This window comes from Rosa chinensis, chromosome 3 (genome assembly GCF_002994745.2).
Source record: "Rosa chinensis cultivar Old Blush chromosome 3, RchiOBHm-V2, whole genome shotgun sequence".
Classification (NCBI taxonomy): Eukaryota; Viridiplantae; Streptophyta; class Magnoliopsida; order Rosales; family Rosaceae; genus Rosa; species Rosa chinensis.
The window spans coordinates 805,560-827,138 of NC_037090.1; the positions used below are offsets into that span (position 1 = coordinate 805,560).

Consider the following 21,579-nt stretch of genomic DNA (forward strand, 5'->3'; position numbering starts at 1 on the left):
GAACCTAGTCAACTCTAGGGTGTGTATTTTGAGCATGTCTAGGATGGAGTTAGAGGCTTGACCCCCTCTAATTCCTAAGCTAAAAACCTTCAATTTAGTATTCGAGGGGTTATAAGCATGGTGATTTACACCAGTTGCATGATTGCATGGGCGGGACGCTTAGTAGTCTAATTCATCGATCTCTAGGTCTCTTGATGTGAATTAGGGACCTTTGAACCGGCTCTAATTTATGTCAAGTGAGTTCCTACGACCCTTGAACCGGAGTAGGAATACCATGAAAGGGAATTTCGGTCATTGAGCCTTGAACCGTCTTCGATATGACTACCGCCAAAGTAGGAGATTTGCATTTACATTATATTAGCTTCCGACACATAGAATTTGGGTGAAGGAACCTCCCTAACACTCGACATTCCCATTTATTTGGTTACACTTTTATTAATTTCTTTGCATTTAATTACAATTTGTTAATCTAAAATTCACTCTCAAAATATTGAAACTCCGACTCATTGTAAATATCCACCATTGGCTCTTAGTTTTGATTAGGCTTTGGTGAGAATCAAAGCCGAGCATTACTAAGGCTTGGTGCTGTAGATTAGCATTTTTATTTGTTTTACTTTCCTTTATTTGCTTAGTGACTTTAGTTCCGACTATCCAAGGATTGTGGGTTAGCCACTAATCCCAGTGGTATGATAATTTTGGGTTTAATACTTCCCTATCTTGACACGATTCGTATGCTTGCGAGAGTTTATGCATCAAGTCACTCAACAACAAGCACATGCAACCTTGCATATTTAATTCCTTTCTTATATAAAGAGAAACAGAAGACCACAAAATACAATTCCAAACCCTAATTCTTGAAACCCCCAAATGAGAAGCTTCCGACCCTTATCTAACCAAACCTAAACCCTAAAATCACAACCTTGTACTTCGAAGCTTCCAAACCCTAAATTTCCAAACTGAGTAACCAAACAGCCAATAAATTTCAATTCGAATGCAATACGATATAGCCAAGAATAAACAAGGCCCCAAATCGAAAAACCAATAACCTCTTAATCAAACCCAAAACAGAAAACCTCGGAAAAAAAAGGCAGAAATCTTCATTTTCGAATTCAACCACTCACCGCAGTTTGGAATTTCTTCGCCTCCATTTTCCAATCGAGGTATCCAGTCATTGGACTCAGCCATGTCGATGCTCTAATCCAGTAATAGGTTGGTCTGGGTTCTTCAATCTAGGGTCCAAATTTTCAAGGTGGTTCACGAACACATAGAGAGAGCTCGAGAGAGATAGAAGGGATTACGATTTCAATTAGGGAACGGTTTACACCTTTAGGAATTGTTACTGAGGCCGTAATGGAGGGAAAACGGTTAGTAGGGTTATTTTGGACATTTCATATAAATTTAGGTTTAGAAACTGAAACATAGGCCCTCCTTGTTGAGTCCAGCTTAGTGCATGGTGTCACTTTTGGCGCCGGATTCAAATGTTGATGGAATTTGAGAGATCAAGGATGAGTTTGATTAAAAAAAAAAATGAAGGACCAAACTAATGTTTGGCCTAAAGTCTAATGGACTAAACTGAATTTAGTCCAAATTCTTATATAACCACCGTACAAAGTTGTGATAAATGTTTAAATTTTAAAGTCTTTACATAATCAACATGTGAGTCAACAAATAACACATATTTTAAGAGGAAATGAATCTTTCATGAGAATCGTCCAACCAAAAAAAAAAAAAAAAGGAAATGTATCTGGAAACAGAATATTATAAGATTTCCCACTTTTGGTTGAAATATATAATAGTAAATTAGTGTGATTAGAAAACCTTTATAAATGCGACCTCACGCTCATAGAGGCCTTAATTGTTGTTATAGAGCATTGGCTAAACAATAGTCAATGTAGACTTACACCAAAAGGAACGAACAAAATGACAATACATGAGTCTCCCAGGTAGGCTGGGTTCCAAACCCCTTTTCAAAAAAAAAGAAAAAAAAAGGTCACATGAGAAAGTTTTATATTAGACGGTCAAATCATTGGATTGGTTTGATCCACTAATAAGATCGAAAAGAGCACATAAATAGAAAAACCTTGCACCTCTTAAAACAATTTATGTATGTCACCTAAATAAGTAAATATCCAGCTAGAAACACAACTACACAAGAATTACGGTATTCCAACAAACAATACCTCTGCTCTTTATTATTTTATTTTTATTTTTTTATATTCTCTTAATTAGGGAGTTGTAAATCCATGCTGGGAGTACTCAACGGTGTGATCCTTCATGAATCCAAATCTTGCTTCAAAATAAGTCCCAAGCAGTACCCACTATTATGAATCTTTTCTATCTTCTCTCTATTTCTTCCTCCTCGCAAGATCAATCGTGACATGTTGATTATTGGTTTGCAAGTGCTCTCATTAACACTCGTAGGCATAGCGGCCATGCAAGTCGCACTCTTTGTACTGCAATCAATCTTTTCATTATTGCAACAATTTTTTTTTTTTACATTCTTTAACCCAATTTGGAGGGGTAATACACTTTTGAACAAAGACTTTCCTCTTCACCCCCAAAATCACATAAACGTTCCTTCAACTGAAAGATTATACAATAATAATAATCGAAGTACTGGCTTTTACTAATAAATTAAGCAAAAGTATATAGAATATGGTACTAATTTACTGTAATTCAGGAAGATATAATTACTGGATTGTACATCAAAGGTATTTCATTAATTTCTGGCCTGCAGATTAGGTAAATCAAAGGTATTTCATTAATGTCAATTTATGTTGTGAGTTTCCTCTCTCTTTCTGATAGCCCAAGAGTCCAAGACAAATAAAAACAGTGGTGATGAAGTTGGATTTCTTTTTACTGATAAGAATATCATCTCTGAGGATAAGTGAAAGATGGAGGGTTGTGGACATTTGTGTTAAGGTTTACAACTGTTCTTCAAATGGCAGCTGAGGCTGTTCAATGAAATTAGCTTCGACTTTTTTTTTTTAACTACTTTTACATTGTGCATACCAAATCATAGGTTTCTAGGTGTATGATTATAACTCAATAAGTCCCTTGTAATGTTTTTTTGCTTATAAATCAAGTCATTGAGATATTTGAGGTAGCTAGAATATAGAGAGGTTATCTTCGATCTATAATGATTGTGAGGTGTGAAGATTAGATTTTTGTTAAAATACACCAACAAAATGAACAATTTAGAGCTGCCGAGCTGGTTATAATGGCATGTTAAGACAAAACAATGTCCCTAAATAACTGATGACAAAGATTATTCATCCTCAATTGGTTGGACACCCTTGTATAGCCTGTATTGCTAACTGAAATTCAATTACATTCCCACAATTTCCTCTCTTTATTTTCAAAAGGGAAAGCATCCCCCTCACATCTCCCACCTTTTTCTGACGAGAAGTCTAAGGAAAAGTCTCACATTTTGTACCCTCCAAAACTTGGCAATCCCATTCGCTTTCTTCTCCTTTGTTTGTTAATGATTCAGGTTTTTTTCCCTCGTAGCTCCAAACTGCAATTAGCTGCCCTCGCCCCACCTTCGGGGTCCTCCTTCTTCACTTTCCTTGGAGGACCCTGATCCCACTCCTCCACCTCATCCTCGTCTCGTCTCATTTCATTTCTTGTCAAACAGTTTTGTACATTAAAAAACTGGAAGGAAAGCCTTCTTGCATTGTGTATGTTTGCTTTATTTTGAAAAGCATTAACTTGCTAGAGTGGACGAGATGAGTTGCTTTCCGTGTTTTGGCTCACAGAGAAATAAGAGATCAAGTATCAGGAGAGTAGATCATGCCTCTGCACCGTCTGTTGAACAGGGTAAGTGTTTTCTCTTTTGAATCATTGGTTAATTACTTCTGATATCAGAATTTCACTGGTAACTTATCCAAAAAAACAAATCTCGTTTATAAACCCTAATTACATCAAATTTGTCTAGACTACATTGTGAAATAGCAACATATATGTTCTCGAGGAATAAAATCAAGTTTCAGAAGCCAATGAGATTATAAATTTATAATGCAATTTCTACCTTTAGCCTTGTAGTGTTTACTTGTATAGAAGCTATGGGAAGAAAACAATAATATTAACTAACACTTGCAACATATATATATGAAAGGCATGGTTGCAATTTAGACAGAAATCTTCTTTGATAATAAATGTGTGGCTGAACTCTACATTCAGGTTAAACGTTTGATGCTCTCAATCCCTCTCCTTTTCTGTGATTCATAATGCTGTCAACAGCTTTTGGAACAATGGTGGAAGGGACTTCCCTTTATGTTATACTAACCTTCCTGCACGCGTCTTAAACATCACTATTTTTGTCTGCAGAAATGAAAAAACAAAGACCCGCTGAGAGACATGTGACACACTCAACACACTCAACACACCGGACACACTCAAGTGTGGAAGTTGATGAATCACAAATCAATGCAAAGTGTTTCACTTTCCGTGAGCTAGCTACAGCAACAAAGAACTTCCGTCAGGAGTGCCTTCTGGGCGAAGGTGGATTTGGAAGAGTCTATAAGGGAACTCTTCGGTCGAGTGGGCAGGTTAGAACAACTCTTACTTTCTTTTCAATATGAGTGTACAAAATGCAAGTTGTTCTTTCATGTTGGTTTATTTTATGAACACTTGTTGATGTACTTATAAGGTTTGTTTTCCTATCTTGTTTGTAGGTGGTGGCTGTGAAGCAACTTGACAGAAATGGAATGCATGGACACAAGGAATTTCTCGGAGAAGTTTTGGTACTAAGCCTCCTACACCACCCAAACATAGTTAATCTAATTGGATATTGTGCCGACGGAGATCAAAGGCTTTTGGTTCATGAATTCATACCAGGGGGTACTCTAGAAGACCGAGTTCTCGGTACATACCATCCTCTTTTCTGCTACTGTTTCCTTGATTTAGGGCTATTTCATTAGTTCCATATCAATCATGAGTGTATTTGACCTCAATAGTTATGTGCAGCTAATCAAACAGGTGAAATGACATTGGATTGGTACACGCGGATTAAAATAGCTTATGGTGCTGCTCTGGGATTGGAGTACTTGCACGAGAAGGCCAATCCACCCATTATATATCGGGACTTCAAATCTTCAAATATCTTACTAGATGAAGAATTCAATCCAAAGCTCTCGGATGTTGGACTTGCCAAGCTTGGCCAAGCCGGAGATAAGATGCATGGACCATCAAGGCTGATGGGTGCCTATGGTTTCTGTGCTCCAGAGTACTCGAGAACTGGTGAAGTCTCAATGAAGTCGGATGTGTATAGTTTCGGAGTTATTCTACTGGAGCTAATTACTGGAAGAAGAGCCATTGACACTACAAGAGCAAATGATGAGCAAAATCTAGTTGCTTGGGTAAACTACCTTCTCATTAATTAAATTTCACCTGAGAGTGTGACCTTACATGCAGTTTATCAAATTTAATGTAACTTTGTTTTGTACGTGTGACCAGGCACAACCCTTATTCAAGGACCCAAAAAAGTTTCCTGAAATGGCAGATAGTCGTCTTAACAAGCAATTCCCTGAGAAAGATCTAAATCAAGCTGTTGCAATAGCTGCCATGTGTCTGCAAGATGAGGCATCAGTCCGGCCCTTCATGAGTGACGTTGTAACGACTTTAAGTTTTCTTCACACTAGTCCTGCTCCTGTTCCAGTTGGTACAATCCCTAGTACTGAAAACCAGGGTGGTAACTCTGAATGTGGTTCTGATATTTCTGATGATGATGACAGCAATGGGAAGGCTTCAGATAATGAGATTATCAGAAGTTCAGACATTAACCACAGCCATGACAACTCAGATAAGGATGGTAATGGCCAAGACTTACGTCAATTAAGTGGTGTAGAATCCAAAGAATGGCATTCATTTGAACGAGACGTAGGCGTTTCTTCACGTGACGAGAGAAGTAAAAGCAAGAGCAACAAGGGTGATCAAGATACTAGTTTAAGCCAAGATAAATTTGAAAGTGTAACTTCTAGAAGCAACAGTGAAGAATCGAACGGAGAAGGTGTTTCTCATAGCAACAATAGAGTTCCACAAAAAGAAGAGAGTACTGTTAAGGTTGGCGAAATTAAGAGCGCAGAATCATCCGAAGTGGACCTCTCAGTCACTCCAGTCGTAGGGAACCTGAATCAATGAATGTTACACCTATAAAGAGTGATCACTAGACCGTCCTTTCTTGCACATACATGCATTCAATATCGGATTTTTAATTTTGTATGATGAGCCATGTAAGACTTTTGTCCCTCAGAGACAGCAAAGAAGAAGCCTTCACGTCTGAAGAGCCGAATCAAGACTTGGGGCAAGAATTTTATGATGAGGTTCTCCTCTATCTTTTTTTTTTTTCCAACATTTTTTATACTTGACTTTGAGGTCTTCTTGTGTGATATTATCTTCTTTCTTCAATGACAATGTAACATTAAAACTTAGAGAAACAAAGAAAACTTACTGAAGTATGAGAGGCATTAACCCTTGGTAATAAGCCAAATTATTGAGACGACAATGGGGTAAATTGGCAAGGGAATTTCTGTTATTATATTTACCCACCACACTTACCTTCTTGAGTTTTATGTATATAGTCGTCGAACTGTGGGATCAGTTGGCTAAAGTAAACTCTTGTAAATTTGTGATGCTCAAAAACAAAAGTAGAAGACTTATATTTGATTGTGGAAGCCAAGTATAGCTTGGTTGCAAGAAGGATAATATGTAATTTCAGCTTACATGCATTCTGCAAAAAATATATTAACAACAGTATGGTATAACCGAGAAGCGTATGATTCCTTCAGTCCGACTATCTAAGCTTCCGAAGAGGAAGTGTTCGTCCGAAAAGCTTTTCTACTTCGGTTGCTTCCATTTTGAGCTCGCTCAATATATCCATCTCTTCTTTGGAAAGCTCTCTCAAGAAGTTCTCCTCATCTTGTTTAATCTCATTAAACCCTTCTGCTAACTTTTGAAACAATGACCGCTCTGTCTGTTCAACCTTCTCCACTTCCCCTTCTATCTGTTGAACTTCCTCTATAATGACCCTCTCCCCTTGCTCAAGTGTCTTCTCCAACCTCTCTACAAGTGGAGGTTCAGGCCCGCAAGTATTATCTGTTTTGATAAACTTGCTGAAGTCTCGTCCCACGCTCTTAGCTGCTTTTTCAAGATCAGGAACAATGCTTTGTGGCAAAACTGAACTCCTTGTATATATCACAGCACCACCGTATCCATCCCACGCATCATTCCTGCCACGGTAGTATACAAATATATAGTCTTCCGGTTTATTCTCTATTTGTGAAGATAGAATGTACCTGCATAAGTCATATTCAGAGCTCTGGTAAAATGGTAATGCTTTGAGGTAATGAAAAAAGGCACATCGACCCAAAAAAATAAGGTATACATGTGACATGAATTACCAGTCATCTTGATAGTGAAGATAATCATTGTCGTGATTGTATAGTATGCCAGGCTGGTTTGGAACTTGCACGAATTTCTGAATAGCTGTTCGAGTAAAAAAACCACCATCGGGGGTTCTTATTCTCCAAGACAAATTTCCTACAAGTCTGCCAGATTCTGTATGGAATTCGTGCACTTGGCAATCAAAAGCATCAAAGGTAGGATTCAAGCCACTAGTAATGAACCATTTCCCATTAAACTTTTCCATATCAAAGCTTTGAACAAGAACAGAAGGATCTGGGATAGGAAATTCTCCCACATCGGATTTCATAGGTACACACTTCTTTCGTGACACTGCACATTCATTAAATTCATCAACGACACTGTTCTCAAACAGGTCCCCGCATTTAATCTGAGATAAGAAAGAAGACAAAGACAAAGACATATATGACATATCAGATTTTCCCTCCTATTGAGTTTGGCACTGTGAAATTGATCAACATAGAGATACATGTGAAACAAACTTAACCTGACATTCCGTCTCATCAGGTCGATTGTTACAAGTTTGCAGACAAGCAACATTGGCAGCACAGGACGGGTTTGAAATGCACTTTGCAAGTTCTACCCTGACATGAACAAAAGCTCCAGTAATCAAATTAAAGACCAAAAAATAAAATAAAAGAACTGCAGACATGTTAAAGAAGCCAGCTGATTGAATTACCTGCATTCCTTAAGTAAGCAAGAACAAGTTTTGAGAGCATCGACAGCATTGGCTGATGGAATCACCATGAGAGTGCATACCAGTAAACCAGCTACTTTCATGAAGTGAAACTGACTCGACTCTTTAATGAAGCTGAGTATTTCTTCAAGTATAACATTAATCACCTGTTTAGTCTTGAAATATGAAGAACAACAAATCATCAATTACAAGCTAGATTAGAAAGAAAAACCAATGGCAGATGCATTGCGCAAGTTACCTCAGTTTCACTAGTTCTTGTGCCACTTTTCAAAAAAGCCTTCTCTGTCCTGCTAGAGAGCAGAGAAGACCATTTTGACCCCAAACCAGAAGAGTTTCTATCAGAACTAATGAATTGGGAGTATCTTGATTTTCTGCTATTGGGACAAAATTTCACAACCACTTGAAAATCAACCATCCTTCTCTTCTGAAACCTTTCCTCACTTGTAAATCCCAACCTCATACATGTATTGCCAATACTATCATTATGGGACAGCAAGATTGAACGCGCAGCCAGTGCCATACTTCAGTAACTTGGCTTCAAATTCGGACCTGAACACCGTTCATTATATGAGTTGGTAGTCATTCTCTTGTTTTGTATAGTATGCACAAAATGAGAACTTTATTCCCTCAATTCTTTTGATACAATTGATTCAACAATAGTAACCAAAAAAATGAAAATTGGTCTTACCTAGTTGTTTTCAGAGAATGATGATCCAATCATCCAATTGTTCCAATGGAGAGAAGATCTATATGGCATTTTGAACAGAACATAGTTATTTTCCTTACAATTTTCAAATGACAGTACATAAAAACTCATAAATCTTCATACCAAATGCAAAGAAGATAACTTTCCCTATTTTTGTCAATACCAAAACATACAGATAAATGAATCAACACTAAATTCTCAAACTTCACTAGTGACTATTGTCAAGCAATGAATTCTTCAACATGCTCTAGAGTCTAGATAAGACCAACTATTGTAGAGAGATTGAAACCCAATAGCTGAAAGTTTCAAATTTTCACTACCCAATCTAAGACGCAACAAGTTTGGTACAACTAGAAAGTGAAATATAGAATCTATGCAATGTGCAATATTGGGTACATAGGGGGAGAGAGAGAGAGAGAGAGAGAGAATACCTAGGGGTGAGTTGGAGAAGATTATATGCATGGCAGCAGCAGCTTATCTTAGTTTTGCAGGAAGTGAAATGAAGAGGACAAGTGCATGTAGTGCACAAAAAGACGACGCAGGCAAAGAGAGGAGGTGTGTGTGAGGAAGGAAAGAAGGGAAGGGCGCCAAACTCTTATCCAACAACAGAGTAGCAAGCGTGTGGAAACCAGGGCCGTAACGTATCCAATTGGGCTTTTTTTTTCTTTTTTTTTTTTTTCTTTACCTATTAATTATTGTTTGTTTCCTTTGTCTTTTCTTTGGACTACACTATTGAGCCTTGAGGAGAAGGCATTGACATGTACCATTTTTGCCCGTATCATACATAGAAAGTTATCTCTCCAAAACTCGAGTCAGAACAAATTTGAACAATTTCTTCAATGAACAAATTTGAACAATTTCTTCAATGAACAAATTTATGAAAATACCCATTGTCCTATATGGGATGGTTGGAGTCCCTTAGCCATCTGGCCCTGAACTACCAAAAGTGATGCACCAAACTCCAAACAACGTTATTTGGAATAAGAACAATTAATAGATGATGATTTGATCAACACGCCCGAATCCTAAAAGACACGACAACGATCAAAACTACGACCAAACCCCAATCACAAGACAAGACTCGATCCGGCAACGAAGATGGAGGGAAAGAGTAACTAGAAGCTAAAAAAATGGGCACTAAGCTCCACCTATCCTAGCTTTGAGTTTTGAAAAAGAAATTCACACTTGAGCCACACTGAGTTTTGAGAAAAGAATTCACACTTGAGCCATATTTGAGCTCATAAATTACATCCAAGCTGAATTCTGAAACACTAATTCGTCATTTTTTTTCTATGGACTCCTAAATCCTAATAGATTATATGTGTCAAAATCATCAATCTATTTATAAATAATTGGTGTAATAGATCATAATAGTCGGTTTTAAGGATTGTTTATCAAAAGAACAAGACCCAAATTTTTCTTTTCAATTTCTTCTTCATCCAAGAAGATATTATTAGTTCATGCTTAGTGTTGGGAATTTACATGGCATGATAACCATCAAAGAATGACCAAATAATAACATATGAGATATGATTGTACGTACGAACATTTCATAGTAACTAGAAAAATGGCCCATGCTTTGCCACGGGTTTTGTTCTTGTAAAGAAATTAGAAGGATCAAATAAAAGGAGGCTATGGACGGGAGATCATGGCTGTGTACATATCAAACAAAGTCCGTATCAATTCAAAACTCAGACACTGAATAATAAAACTACCAAAAGATGGCAGCTTGTAATTAAGAAACAATGAAAGGGTAAAAACGTTTTTTTCATATGTATATGGCAAATGCGAAATTGTGGTAGAATATCGAGGATAAAATCGTCAGTTTACTGTTACATGAACAGTTGTGAATAGTAAACTCATCTTTCGTATATAGTATGACTACAGCGATGCGGCGATGTGTTTAAGGATCTACACCATTGGTTCAACATTTTTTATAAGCATATTGAATTCCCTTGGAGCTATTCCCCTAGTGGATGGTGTTTTTAATTGTCATTCAAAAATATACATCTCTCTGAATAAAGGGTTCAAGTACACGATCAAAGTCCAACCGGAAATTACAAGGTTTGCAGGAGCTAGCTGTAAGAACCATCTACCAGAGATACTAAGAATATGCCTATTTCTTTATCTCTTCGATGGCTTCAAGGATTTCCCTCTTCTATAAGCTAGTATTCAGTTCCATTCTTTCCTTGGAAAAATTTCGGTCGCATTGTTAGTCTCTCACTTAATTACTAATTAAACAGCTAGCATTTTCTTTCTCATGGGCTATGGTATGATCTAGGGTGAGGTTTAGGGTTTAGGGGGATATGGCGTTAGCAAGACACCTCACCATTTTGTTCATTGCCACTTATCTTGTCCAAACCCTTTCACTATCACCAGATGATCGCTCAGGTTGGTTTATTGTTTTGTTCAGTTAGATTCATCAAATTATATCGAGTAGCATATGCATGTTTGAAATAAGCTATATGTTATTTTAGATAAATTAAATTTTGCAAGGCATGTGTTCGATGAAATCGTACGTATTAGTTAGTTTGATATACATTATTAATTAGTTTTGATAGTTTAAGCTTTCGATATTCAATGGTTATCTAACATGTTATATAACTCTAACTATAGAGATATATTATTGACTATATATTTTTTGATAGCTTTAATTAGTTTTGAGAGCTTAGTGGTTATCTAACATGGTATAATAGCTCTTAATCTCGATTGAGTTGAAGTATAACGATTCCATGCATGCATGACTTCTGCAGGAAGTTGTGTGCTCAACTTTACATCCTACCCATACCAACCAACTGGGGAATGTATAAGTAAAAATGCCAAGCTGAAAATAAGCGTCTGGAACAGCTGGACAACAAATCTGTGCTGTCGAAATGTGCTCACCACTTTGTCTCGAGCCTTGGCCTTCCAAGCATTTATAAGGCAGGGCGGTGTCTTTGTTTCCGATGTGGAATGGAATAACTGCACTGGCTCATTTGTTCGTCAGGACGTGTCTGCCGATCAGTGTGGCTTTAATGGTCTTTACTATGGCAGCAGCAACTGCGCCAACGTAAACTTGGCAGACATTAAGCAAGAGCAGGTGTACCAACAGGCATTGAACGATTGCTCTCAACTCAGCAATGCTTCATCATCATTCAATGCTTCTTGTGGCACTTGCACCACTTCCTTGTTAATTCTTAAGCAACATTTATCCAATAAATATTATCAGAAGAATGATGGAAACAAAACTGAAAATTCCATATGCGGTGTGGCGGCAGTTATCTCTGTTGCAGCCGGGAACATCAACAATTCCCTTTCTATGGACAATTACTTTGCGTGTTTGACAAAGTTAGAGAAGTTCGGTAAGAAAATAAACTACTTCATGTTGGTCACTAATTAAATTGAACTCTATCCACTAACTGTGTGTTTTTGTTTTTGGTCCACATGCAGAACCAGGTTACTTCAAACTCACGTGTAAGTACTGATGTTTCTATCAGCTTCGTGCAATTTCATGATTTGCATATTTTATGTCGGGTTATTATCACAAATGATATCTGAATTTATCTTTTATATTATCGATGGTACATGAACTTCAATTTTACAACCAGTAACCTAAACTTTTTGATATCATTTAAATAGTACCTTATCACTAACTTCTTTTAATCTTCCATTAAAAAGTGACATGTGCAAAGCACATGACCTATATTCAATAATAGTTTGACGAAAATACCCATTTAAATAATTTTGTTTACCAAAAATCCTAAGTAATAATTTGATGAATCAATATGTTAATAAAAATAGAAATTAAAATATATCTCCACCCTCTAATGAAAATAAAATTGTTTTAAGATCTCATCAACCTTAATTTGCTTTATAGATAGAGACAAAACATTTCAAATAAAACTATAAAACATTTTTTTTGTACAAACTTTAAAACATTTAAAACCAAAAACTTATCAAAACTTTCGTAGTTTTTTCTTTTCCTGTCATATTTTTAATTGAAGTTGAAAGTTCCTTTTTGATAGTCTCATTTTTTGAAGCCACAATATAAGTGAAAATAAGTGACGTTACAAAATTGAAGTTCAAGTACCATTTATGATAACCCTTTCATGTTTATAATTTTATAGAAGTTAATCATTTAGCTCAACAGATGCCCTGGTAGAAGCAGTATTTTCGATCTTGATAGCCATCACTGGAATATGGCTGATAGTCCTGCTGGTAAAATACGTGACGAAGAAGAAGCCCCTAAAACCGGTCCTCTCAGGATCGACTACTGCATGGTCTGGCCTGTACAGATTCTCCAAGGCTGAGATTGAGAATGCCATAAATTATGGACCTGAAAGAAAGAACCTCGGACGAGGAAGTGCCGGTCATGTTTATAAAGGGGTTCTTCCGAGTGGACAAGTTGTGGCCGTTAAGCACATAAACAAGAGTAACATATCTGATTCTTTTACAAGAGAAGTGGAAGGGCTTTCAAGGGTTCGACACCCGAACTTGGTTTGCCTCTTTGGTTGCTGTGTTGAAGGCGGGGAGCAATATCTTGTGTATGAATATTGCTCATCAGGGAATCTAGCTCAACATCTCCTAAGTATATACTCAATATGATCGATCCTTACTTATTTCCTGATTAGATTAATTCCTTAGCATCTTACTAATCAAAACTCGTGTTTATGTGTCTTTACATTCAGGAAACGACCCTGTGTTAACATGGGAAAGAAGGGTTAAGATTCTCAGAGACTGTGCACTTGCTTTGAGGTATCTCCACCACTATATTGATGGCTGCATAGTTCACAGAGATATCAAGGTAACCTGTCTTTGAGGCGTACGAATTTCTAACTTCAATCGAAATTTAGTGTATAAAAGGCTATCACTTGATGTTGATGCATGTTAATTTCCTTTTATAGCTTACAAACATCCTTTTGACTGCGAACATGGACCCCAAGCTATCTGATTTTGGGTTGGCAAAGATGTTGGGGATGGAGGAGAGCAAAGTATTTACAGATGTTAGAGGAACAATAGGGTATATGGATCCAGAGTACATGACCAATGCTAAATTAACCTGTGCCAGTGATGTCTATAGTTTTGGTATCGTTTGCCTGCAACTTCTTTCAGGCCAAAAAGTATTTGAGCTTGATCTTGATGCGAGAGATCAACTCACAAGAAAGGTATATACACATACACATACGCATACACATGTTCATATGTACACCTATACATAGAGCTAGATATAGAAAGTGAGAGAGATCTGAATTTTGGTTTTGTAGGCAAAGGATGTGAGTATGAACAAGCGTCCACCCGAGGATCTTGAAGATCCAAGACTAAATGGAAATGTCAACAAGGCAGACTTTGAATCGATTCTACAAATTGCAGTACTTTGTGTTGCCAAATCAAGCAAGGGTCGCCCTACGATTGACGTTGTCTTTGAAGAGATGGAAAAGGCTTGGAAGAACACTGCTGCTGAAATGGTTAGCATCTAATTAGATACTCATAATTGTTTTATATCCCAGTTATAATTAGGATATGGAGAACTAGCTAGTAAGTACTAATATTAATATCTTGTCCATCAATTTCTTTAATTCGAGTGCAGAAGGCACACAGAGGGGTGAGTTCATCGGCCACACCATTGTCTTTATCTTCAGGTGTGTTATCAGTTTGACATACGAACATGATCGAGATGCTGGTTTTATCTGCAGGCTGTTTTTAGATATATTAATATTACTTTTATTATTTGAAGAGTTAAAGTGGAGTTTATTAGGAAATAAACGATGTAATCTAGGTTGCCACTGCATAGTACTTGTCGTACGTACGTAGTCCTACAAAATTAATGATGTATATATTTTTGTCATCTTTATTGAAAGTCCAACTTCAATTAAAAGGAAAAAGATACAAAATTAAAGCTAGGTAAGAAAATTCCTATACTTAATTTCCAGTCTTCTACAAATCCTAAATTAATTAGGAATAAATCCAAATTTAACGTACACCTATCCTATATATATATATACATATGCTCGACTTTTTGTCCGGCCGTCTCACTTGTATCCAAGTTCTAAATTGAGTTGGTGGAAAGGGAGACAATCATGGGGAAGCGACGCCGGTGTGATAGTGAAGAAGATAGTGGAGGAGAACCCATGCCCAAGAAGATCGATAGTGGATGACGAATTTTCGTATGAGGAAGAGGAAGATGGGTGTTGTTCTCTTCCTCCTCTGAAGAATAAGAGATGAACCAAGAATTGCAAATAGACTATGAGCTAGAGGAAGAGCCAAATAACGAACCAAGTACTGGTTTTGGTTCATTCCCACCCGTGAAGGAAGATTCTGCGGTCAGGACTTTTACTGAACAAGAAGTGCTTCATTGCTCAATTTGCAATGAACCCATGAACACCACCACCCATATTTGTTAATGTGATCAAAATAGGCATATAGCCTGCTCCTCTTGCTGGAATCACGACAGTGATTATAAATTATCTAGCTTATGTTCCTCCCCCTTTGGCGCGCTCTAATCGCAACCGCGCCATGGAGAAGGTTCTTGAATCAATTACAACTTCTGCTACTAGTACTGCAAGGGTCATAACCCTAACAGAACCAGAAGTGCTTGATTGTCCAATTTGCTGTCAACCATTGACCATTCCTATTTTCCAATGTGACAAAAATGGGCATATAGTCTGCTCCTCATGCCGAGGTAACATCAAAGATAAATGTCCCTCTTGTGCCTGCACCTTCAGCTCCAGTCGTAATTTGGCCATGGAAAAGCCCAGAAGCTATCTTGTTTTTGTTCAAAACAACCTTAATTTAACTAATTAAGACAAATGTACATTGAAAACAACAGGCTCAAGGTTCACTGATATATATTTTTTTAATATTTTTTTTTATTTCACCGGTTACTAATACAAACCGGCTTCTATATCAATCCGTGCTGGAGTTGCAACATTTGAGGTTCTTTGACATTCTACTTTTAGATCTACGTGCTAACCATATCCCAAACTGATTCCCAGAGTCAGTGATCCTATTGCAAGGCAATGGGACTTCGTGCCTGCTAATCAGAAGTGCTCAACGGCTCCTTACAAAGTACGAGCTCGGCAACTGAAGGTTAAACTAGTGATATGAATCTCGATATATAATGTAGAGAAAAATTCAGTCACCGTTCCTAAACTATGCTGCCAAAGTCAATTTGATATTCAAACTCTCAAAAGCATCAGTGTGATACCCAAACACATATTTTGACATCAACGTGTTACTTCCGTAAAAAATTCCTAACGGCTCCGTCTATTTGCTGACGTGGCAAACACGTGGGTCAAAAAAAAAAGTTAAATGACTAACTTACCCTTTCGTTTTTGTTTATTTTTTTTGTTTCCCTCTTCATTTCTTCTTCTTCTTCTAGGATTTTCTTCTAGCCAAACCGCCACAGCCTCCAAAGCAAACTCCGCCACCACATTTTCTTACTTACCTGACAATGTCATCAGCTACCAGCCACCCACACCAAAATGAATTCTGATTTCGGCCTCGAACGCAAGCTCGGCCCTGACCACAGATACCGCCACCAACATCAAGAATCTCACATTACATGCAAATGCAGCAATTTGACAACTTCTAATCCAATTCAAATTGAGAAAAGAAGAAACTAACAATGTCTGAAAACAAGAACAAACAATTCAACTTCTAGTCCAAAATTTCAATCTCTCATCTCCACTACCAAAATTGGAATCTCACTTGAAAACTTTCACTGTTAACATGAAAGGCAGTCGGCGACACAAGCCGTCAATGAACCCACGGCCACCGCCACCATTAAGGCCGCTCGACCACTTCTGCCACCGCGACTCTGACTCCAGCAGCCTCCCATAACCCTGGTCGCATTCTCGTGCGTCAACAGCGCATTCCAGCGACTCTCATCCTCTCTGATCGCTCTCGTGATCTCTGAATCAGAACTTCCTCCAATCTCTTCTTCTTCTTCTTCACTGCTACTGCCATTATCACCCTCGACGTCATCGTTTAATCTGAGTGACGACACTCCCCTCTGCCCCTGGTTCACAATTTGCCATTGGGAAGCAGCTGCGAGTAGGAAACGACGGCGTAGTTTTGGGGATGGTGATCCTCGTCGTCTTCGGAATTGACGACTGCGGCTGCATCGTAGTCGTCGATGTTGGTGTCCGAATCGACTGGTCGTGGAGGAGCACCAATAGCTACTATGGATATGGAGGCATGGTGGACAACGAAGAAATCACGGATGAAGTTGGTGAGAGAGAGGAGACGGGGGCTCGAGAGAAGGAGAGAGAGTAAGAGACTGATAGCCTCCAAAGCCATCAAAACCCAGAAACCCGAAAACCAGAACCAAGAGAGAAAGATAGATGAGAGAGGAGAGAGAGAGAGAGATGGAGCTATGTGCTCCGTTCTTTTTTTATATTTTAATTAGTTAGTAGTAAAAGACAATTCTGTCTTTGATACAAATATTACACAGGACCCACGCGTTGATGTCAAAATATGTGTTTAGGTATCACACTGATACTTTTGAGAATTCGGGTATCAAATTGGCCTTAGCAGCATAGTTTAGGAACTGTGACTCAATTTTTCTCTATAATGTATAATTCGTATGTTCGGCAATTAAATTAAACTTACATCAAAGAAGTGTCTCACTTGTAACCAAAAGGTCATCAAATCTCAAGACCATCTTATACCTGAAGTAGACAGATTAAATACCAAGTAAATAGCTTTATGCATTACACTACAGCATTGCATGAACAGTGAACCAGCTGTGGCAATCTATTTTAGTTTATCCTCACTCAGCAACGATGAAATAACAATAGAGAGATAGGTTTACAACATGTACTTTCATGTGAAAAATCTTTCACAGCTTAAGAAGTTGTCATATATGAACTTCATATTTTCCTCCAGCATCTCAGAAACCGAGCCAACTTCAACCTTCTCTTCCTGAAAATTAAAAGAAAAAGAAGTTACTCAGGATGCTTAGAGGAGCAAAGTGTATAAGGTAGGCAGAGTGAAAGTCACAGAGGAATGTTAGCACTTACCTTCAACTTTGAGACTAGCTTTTTCAACCTCAGGCTGATCTCCCAAGAAGCTTCACCAATTGAGGTTCTGAAATCAAATCGATCGGCATGCCTGACATTAAATCTTAATGACTGATTTTTATATACTTTGGCTCTTACATGCCAGGCCCCAACAACGTTGTACTTTCCAGAACATGTCTTCTCCAGGGGCCATCTCAACCCACCCTTCACATCTGGATCTGTAATTGCAGAATCAACCAGATCCCTAATGCTTTGCATCTCATCATCCTGAAACAGAAAAGATTAATCCGATTACACAACCTCATTACAAGGTACAAAAGTTCATCCCTTGATCCAATGTGATTAACTCTCATCATCCGAACACATAGATAACATTTCAACTTTTTCTGTAGCTTGTTTTGGTTGTGGCTGCTATACTAATATATAATAATTAGTTTCTTCTTTTTCCAAAACAACAAAGAATAGAAATGAAATTTCCAATGGTACGAGGTGAAGTAACTTACAGTGTGAGTTGTTACGACTCTCTTCATGTTTAACATCAGTCTCAGGTCCAGATTCTTATTAGGGACGGACATATCCACCACCATATTACGCAGTTGGTTTAGTTCGACCTGGATGAAAGTTGAATATTGATACAAGTAAATAGAACTATGACAAGCAAAAGGGAAACTTAGAGGGGAGAACTTGATTTCATTCACATCAACAGTTGGTCTTCTTATAAAAATCTGATCATTTTGCAGTAAATATATTATATTAAATATGATGCAATAGAAGCATGATCATCATGATTTATGAAACACCGAATTCAATATAGTTGGATGATTAGAAAACATGCCTTGTAGAGTTGTAGCTTTCCATCTGCTTTCACACTACATTTGCAGAGGAGAGTTGAATCTGGTGTTGTGGAATCAGCCAACTATACAAGAAGAAACAAATGAGGGTTTCAATAGCCAAGATCAGAATTTTGGAAAGCATAGATTCAGTAAGTCTATGGATATAGGATTAGAAATACCTTTACTTGGTACATATCTTTCTCCCATTCAAGATCAACCCCAATATTCGGGACAACTTCGTTTACAATCTTCTCCGTATAGGAAACAGGAACATTTGTGTAAAATGATCTCTTCCAATTTTTCAACATATTTGTAGTCAAGTTTTCTCTCAGAGATTCCTGGTTAACTGAAGGGCTCCTGAATTGCAAAGATTACCATTTGGTTTACATATGTTCATATACAACTGAGTATAATGTGCTTTTTCATTGTTGCATATATGAAGCAGCGGGACATTGACAGTAATTAAGCATCGATATCAAGGCATAGTTCTATTAAGTAGGTTTTAGTATCTATACTATTATATACAAACAAGGGCAGGGTCTCAGAATCACGGGTCACCTCTCCAACCTAGCACCCTACTTTACAAGCTAAAATGCGAACATTTACCCTTTATATAAAATGGACTATAGTTGGCATTTCTTTCTTTCTGTTCACTTCAAATCAGCAGTAGGTTGGACTAAATCTACAGGACCTTCTCTCCCACATAACAAGTAGGTCCTAGTGTTTTACAGTTTGTTTGATCAAATCAAATTTTGGGCAGTCATTTGGCTATTACAAAGACAACCTACTTCAACTTAAGATGAAAGTGCTTGACATAATCTTCAAATGTCACCTATCACTCATAAGCTCATGCACCCATGATACAGGATTACTCTCAGCAGATAGGTATTGTCATAGATCTATTACAGTTTCTTTAAATACATGATTGTCAAAATCATACGCAGCTAAAAGAACAAGAAGAAACAGGATAAATATAAGAAATGTTCAAGTTAAATGGATGGAAGAATAACAAATTAAAATAAGAAGGAAGCGTAACCTATGGAAGAGAACTTTTCCAACTCGAGCAACCAAATTAGGCTTCAGTTCTTCTAACTTTGGGGACTCCATTTCCTTCCTCATATTGTCAAAAGACGCAATTAGGTCTTCAAGCACATTCTCGGCTATATACACCCAAGGACTCTTTGGCAAGTCCCATTTCACCTCACTACCTTCTATCAAGTATCAACCATATAAAACATTACCAAAAAGACTAATAACCCAGAGTAAAGAAAGTTTCAACATAAATGCACTAAAAGAAATTTTACAGTACTAACCAGTAGCAAGACCAGAATTCATTAAAGCTAGACGCTTTTCTCCGATTTTGTGCTCAATGGTTTCCAAGGAAATGAGTTCAAGATTAACAGAAGATGGAAACTGGGTGTCATCATCCAAACCGAGTGCACACCATTTCGAAATGGCTTGGTCTGCCCAAACTACCTTCCCAGTCCAATTATCATTAGACTTCGATGACCTTACATTTACATTTCTCTTAAATAAAGGAGCAAGCTTGTCCGGAGTTGGCCACGGCCTCTCAGCTCCATTTGAGTTTCGCTTGTGTGGTGGGATGTAAGCCATTATAAAACTAGCACTTATGCCTAAACAAAAAGAATCCTGTTAAGACAAGAAAAACAGAAATGTTTGTGTAAATAAGATACAGAGTGGGCAAAATTTAACTCAAAGTACCAAAATTTATAAGCCAAGAGGTGTCCTTTGTTATGTTTATTGAAGAAAATCAAACTAATTTCATCTTCTTGTAGTTATAGTTCAATCAGCAGTGACTACAACACTAAATTTTAACTGGGTAAATTATCTTGATCACTTTTCTGGAGCCAGAAACACTGTCAAATTGATACTAAGTTACTAACACAAAAACAGAGCAGATGGGCAAAATCTAACCAGAAAGTACTCAAATTTATAAGCCAAGAAGTGTCCTTTCTTATGTTTATTCAAGAAAATCAATCTCATTTCAGCTGTAGTTTTGGTTCAGTCAGCAGCAAATATTACACTGAAAATTCAACTGGGTAATTATCTTGATCGCTTTTTTGGACCCAAACACACAATCAAATTGATATTAACACAAAAACAGAGCAGATAGTTCATTCACAGCAACATTCTCATAGTAATCATAAAGAAAATGGAACAACAAATCATGAAAAGGGTTTTGAGGTACCGACAATTACAGTTTAGCTGATAGTAAAAACTGGGTTTTGTTGGTAAAGTAGTAACAAAAATGGAGTAGGAGAACATAGAAGAGCAAAGGGTTTGGGGTTCTACCCAGAGGTAGAGAGAATTGAAGGCAAAGCACCAGACTTGCAAGCACGATCGGAATTCGGAAATGACGAAGAATCGAATGAAAAAGCAATTTGCTTTGTACTCCTGCTTTTCAGTGAGTCACTCATTGGCTGAAGAAAAAGAAAAAGGCACTATTTCTGAGTAGTAATTCATAAGTTTCAATTCCCACTATTCACTTTAATTGGCGAAAAGGTAGACAATCATGGGGAAGCGACGCCAGTGTGATAGTGCCCAAGAAACCTCGTCTAATGTAAGTTCTATGATAAATTTGTTGCAGACGAGAGATTACACGTTAGAAAAGTAACACATAAGTATGTGAATCACACTCAATTGTGTACCAAGGTCTTTTATAATTAAAACACAACACCTAACGAGTGGTTAAATTAAGACAGTATCGATACAAATGCGGCCCACCAGCCACACTTGTCGCTGTTTAACAGAATTTTCGTGCGTATGAAGAAGAAGATGGAAGTGTTGTTCTCTTCCTCCTCTGAAGAAGAAGAGATGAACCAAGAATTGCAACTAGACTATGAGCTAGAGGAAGAGCCAAATAACGGACCAAGTACTGTTTTTTTACCTTCCCACCCGTGA

At 37.6% G+C, this 21,579-nt stretch overlaps 4 protein-coding genes across 7 annotated transcripts; 2 read left to right on the forward strand and 2 right to left on the reverse strand.

The window, feature by feature from the left end:
• The first annotated feature begins 3,400 nt into the window (after positions 1-3,400).
• On the forward strand, positions 3,401-6,478 carry LOC112192428 (probable serine/threonine-protein kinase PBL24). Its single transcript, XM_024332166.2, has 5 exons — positions 3,401-3,819; positions 4,330-4,550; positions 4,677-4,866; positions 4,969-5,360; positions 5,458-6,478. Exons 1-5 carry the CDS (start codon positions 3,729-3,731, stop codon positions 6,139-6,141), a joined length of 1,578 nt encoding a protein of 525 aa, XP_024187934.2. The 5' UTR covers positions 3,401-3,728; the 3' UTR covers positions 6,142-6,478.
• Positions 6,479-6,632: 154 nt separating this feature from the next.
• On the reverse strand, positions 6,633-9,424 carry LOC112194871 (violaxanthin de-epoxidase, chloroplastic). 2 transcript variants are annotated; one of them, XM_040517106.1, is made up of 7 exons: positions 9,257-9,424; positions 8,808-8,865; positions 8,358-8,668; positions 8,102-8,265; positions 7,910-8,006; positions 7,401-7,792; positions 6,633-7,295 (listed from the first exon to the last, which is right to left on the reverse strand). In XM_040517106.1, the coding sequence occupies exons 3-7, from the start codon at positions 8,637-8,639 to the stop codon at positions 6,794-6,796; spliced, it is 1,437 nt and encodes a 478-aa protein (XP_040373040.1). In that variant the 5' UTR covers positions 8,640-8,668; positions 8,808-8,865; positions 9,257-9,424; the 3' UTR covers positions 6,633-6,793. The 2 variants fall into 2 exon arrangements, with proteins under 2 accessions (XP_040373040.1, XP_024190884.1); XM_024335116.2 differs by having other exon boundaries at positions 8,102-8,274; positions 9,257-9,422.
• Positions 9,425-11,131: 1,707 nt separating this feature from the next.
• LOC112194717 (probable receptor-like protein kinase At1g11050) lies at positions 11,132-17,078 on the forward strand. Its single transcript, XM_040516416.1, has 8 exons — positions 11,132-11,216; positions 11,579-12,166; positions 12,255-12,278; positions 12,955-13,392; positions 13,493-13,608; positions 13,709-13,969; positions 14,069-14,269; positions 16,851-17,078. The coding sequence occupies exons 1-8, from the start codon at positions 11,132-11,134 to the stop codon at positions 17,076-17,078; spliced, it is 1,941 nt and encodes a 646-aa protein (XP_040372350.1).
• Positions 17,079-17,432: 354 nt separating this feature from the next.
• Positions 17,433-21,127, reverse strand: LOC112193161. 3 transcript variants are annotated; one of them, XM_024333225.2, is made up of 8 exons: positions 20,971-21,127; positions 19,971-20,307; positions 19,694-19,868; positions 18,837-19,014; positions 18,660-18,740; positions 18,328-18,435; positions 17,825-18,091; positions 17,433-17,726 (listed from the first exon to the last, which is right to left on the reverse strand). In XM_024333225.2, the coding sequence occupies exons 2-8, from the start codon at positions 20,269-20,271 to the stop codon at positions 17,628-17,630; spliced, it is 1,209 nt and encodes a 402-aa protein (XP_024188993.1). In that variant the 5' UTR covers positions 20,272-20,307; positions 20,971-21,127; the 3' UTR covers positions 17,433-17,627. The 3 variants fall into 3 exon arrangements, with proteins under 3 accessions (XP_024188993.1, XP_024188994.1, XP_024188992.1); XM_024333226.2 differs by having other exon boundaries at positions 19,971-20,291; positions 20,971-21,112; XM_024333224.2 differs by lacking the exon at positions 20,971-21,127 and having other exon boundaries at positions 19,694-19,865; positions 19,971-20,291.
• Between the last annotated feature and the right edge of the window lie 452 nt (positions 21,128-21,579).

Excerpts from the sequence above, each read along its gene's own strand:
- LOC112192428 (XM_024332166.2), top strand. The coding sequence starts at position 3,729 with ATGAGTTGCTTTCCGTGTTTTGGCTCACAGAGAAATAAGAGATCAAGT. Across the intron at positions 4,867-4,968 it reads TCTAGAAGACCGAGTTCTCG|CTAATCAAACAGGTGAAATG; the intron begins GTACATACCATC and ends AGTTATGTGCAG. Across the intron at positions 5,361-5,457 it reads AGCAAAATCTAGTTGCTTGG|GCACAACCCTTATTCAAGGA; the intron begins GTAAACTACCTT and ends ACGTGTGACCAG.
- LOC112194871 (XM_024335116.2), bottom strand. The coding sequence starts at position 8,639 with ATGGCACTGGCTGCGCGTTCAATCTTGCTGTCCCATAATGATAGTATT. Across the intron at positions 8,275-8,357 it reads CAAGAACTAGTGAAACTGAG|ACTAAACAGGTGATTAATGT; the intron begins GTAACTTGCGCA and ends TCATATTTCAAG. Across the intron at positions 7,793-7,909 it reads CTGATGAGACGGAATGTCAG|ATTAAATGCGGGGACCTGTT; the intron begins GTTAAGTTTGTT and ends TTCTTATCTCAG.
- LOC112194717 (XM_040516416.1), top strand. The coding sequence starts at position 11,132 with ATGGCGTTAGCAAGACACCTCACCATTTTGTTCATTGCCACTTATCTT. Across the intron at positions 13,609-13,708 it reads TAGTTCACAGAGATATCAAG|CTTACAAACATCCTTTTGAC; the intron begins GTAACCTGTCTT and ends TTCCTTTTATAG. Across the intron at positions 13,970-14,068 it reads GAGATCAACTCACAAGAAAG|GCAAAGGATGTGAGTATGAA; the intron begins GTATATACACAT and ends TTGGTTTTGTAG.
- LOC112193161 (XM_024333225.2), bottom strand. The coding sequence starts at position 20,271 with ATGGCTTACATCCCACCACACAAGCGAAACTCAAATGGAGCTGAGAGG. Across the intron at positions 19,869-19,970 it reads GAATTCTGGTCTTGCTACTG|AAGGTAGTGAGGTGAAATGG; the intron begins GTTAGTACTGTA and ends GATACTTGATAG. Across the intron at positions 18,092-18,327 it reads GAGTCGTAACAACTCACACT|GATGATGAGATGCAAAGCAT; the intron begins GTAAGTTACTTC and ends TTTCTGTTTCAG.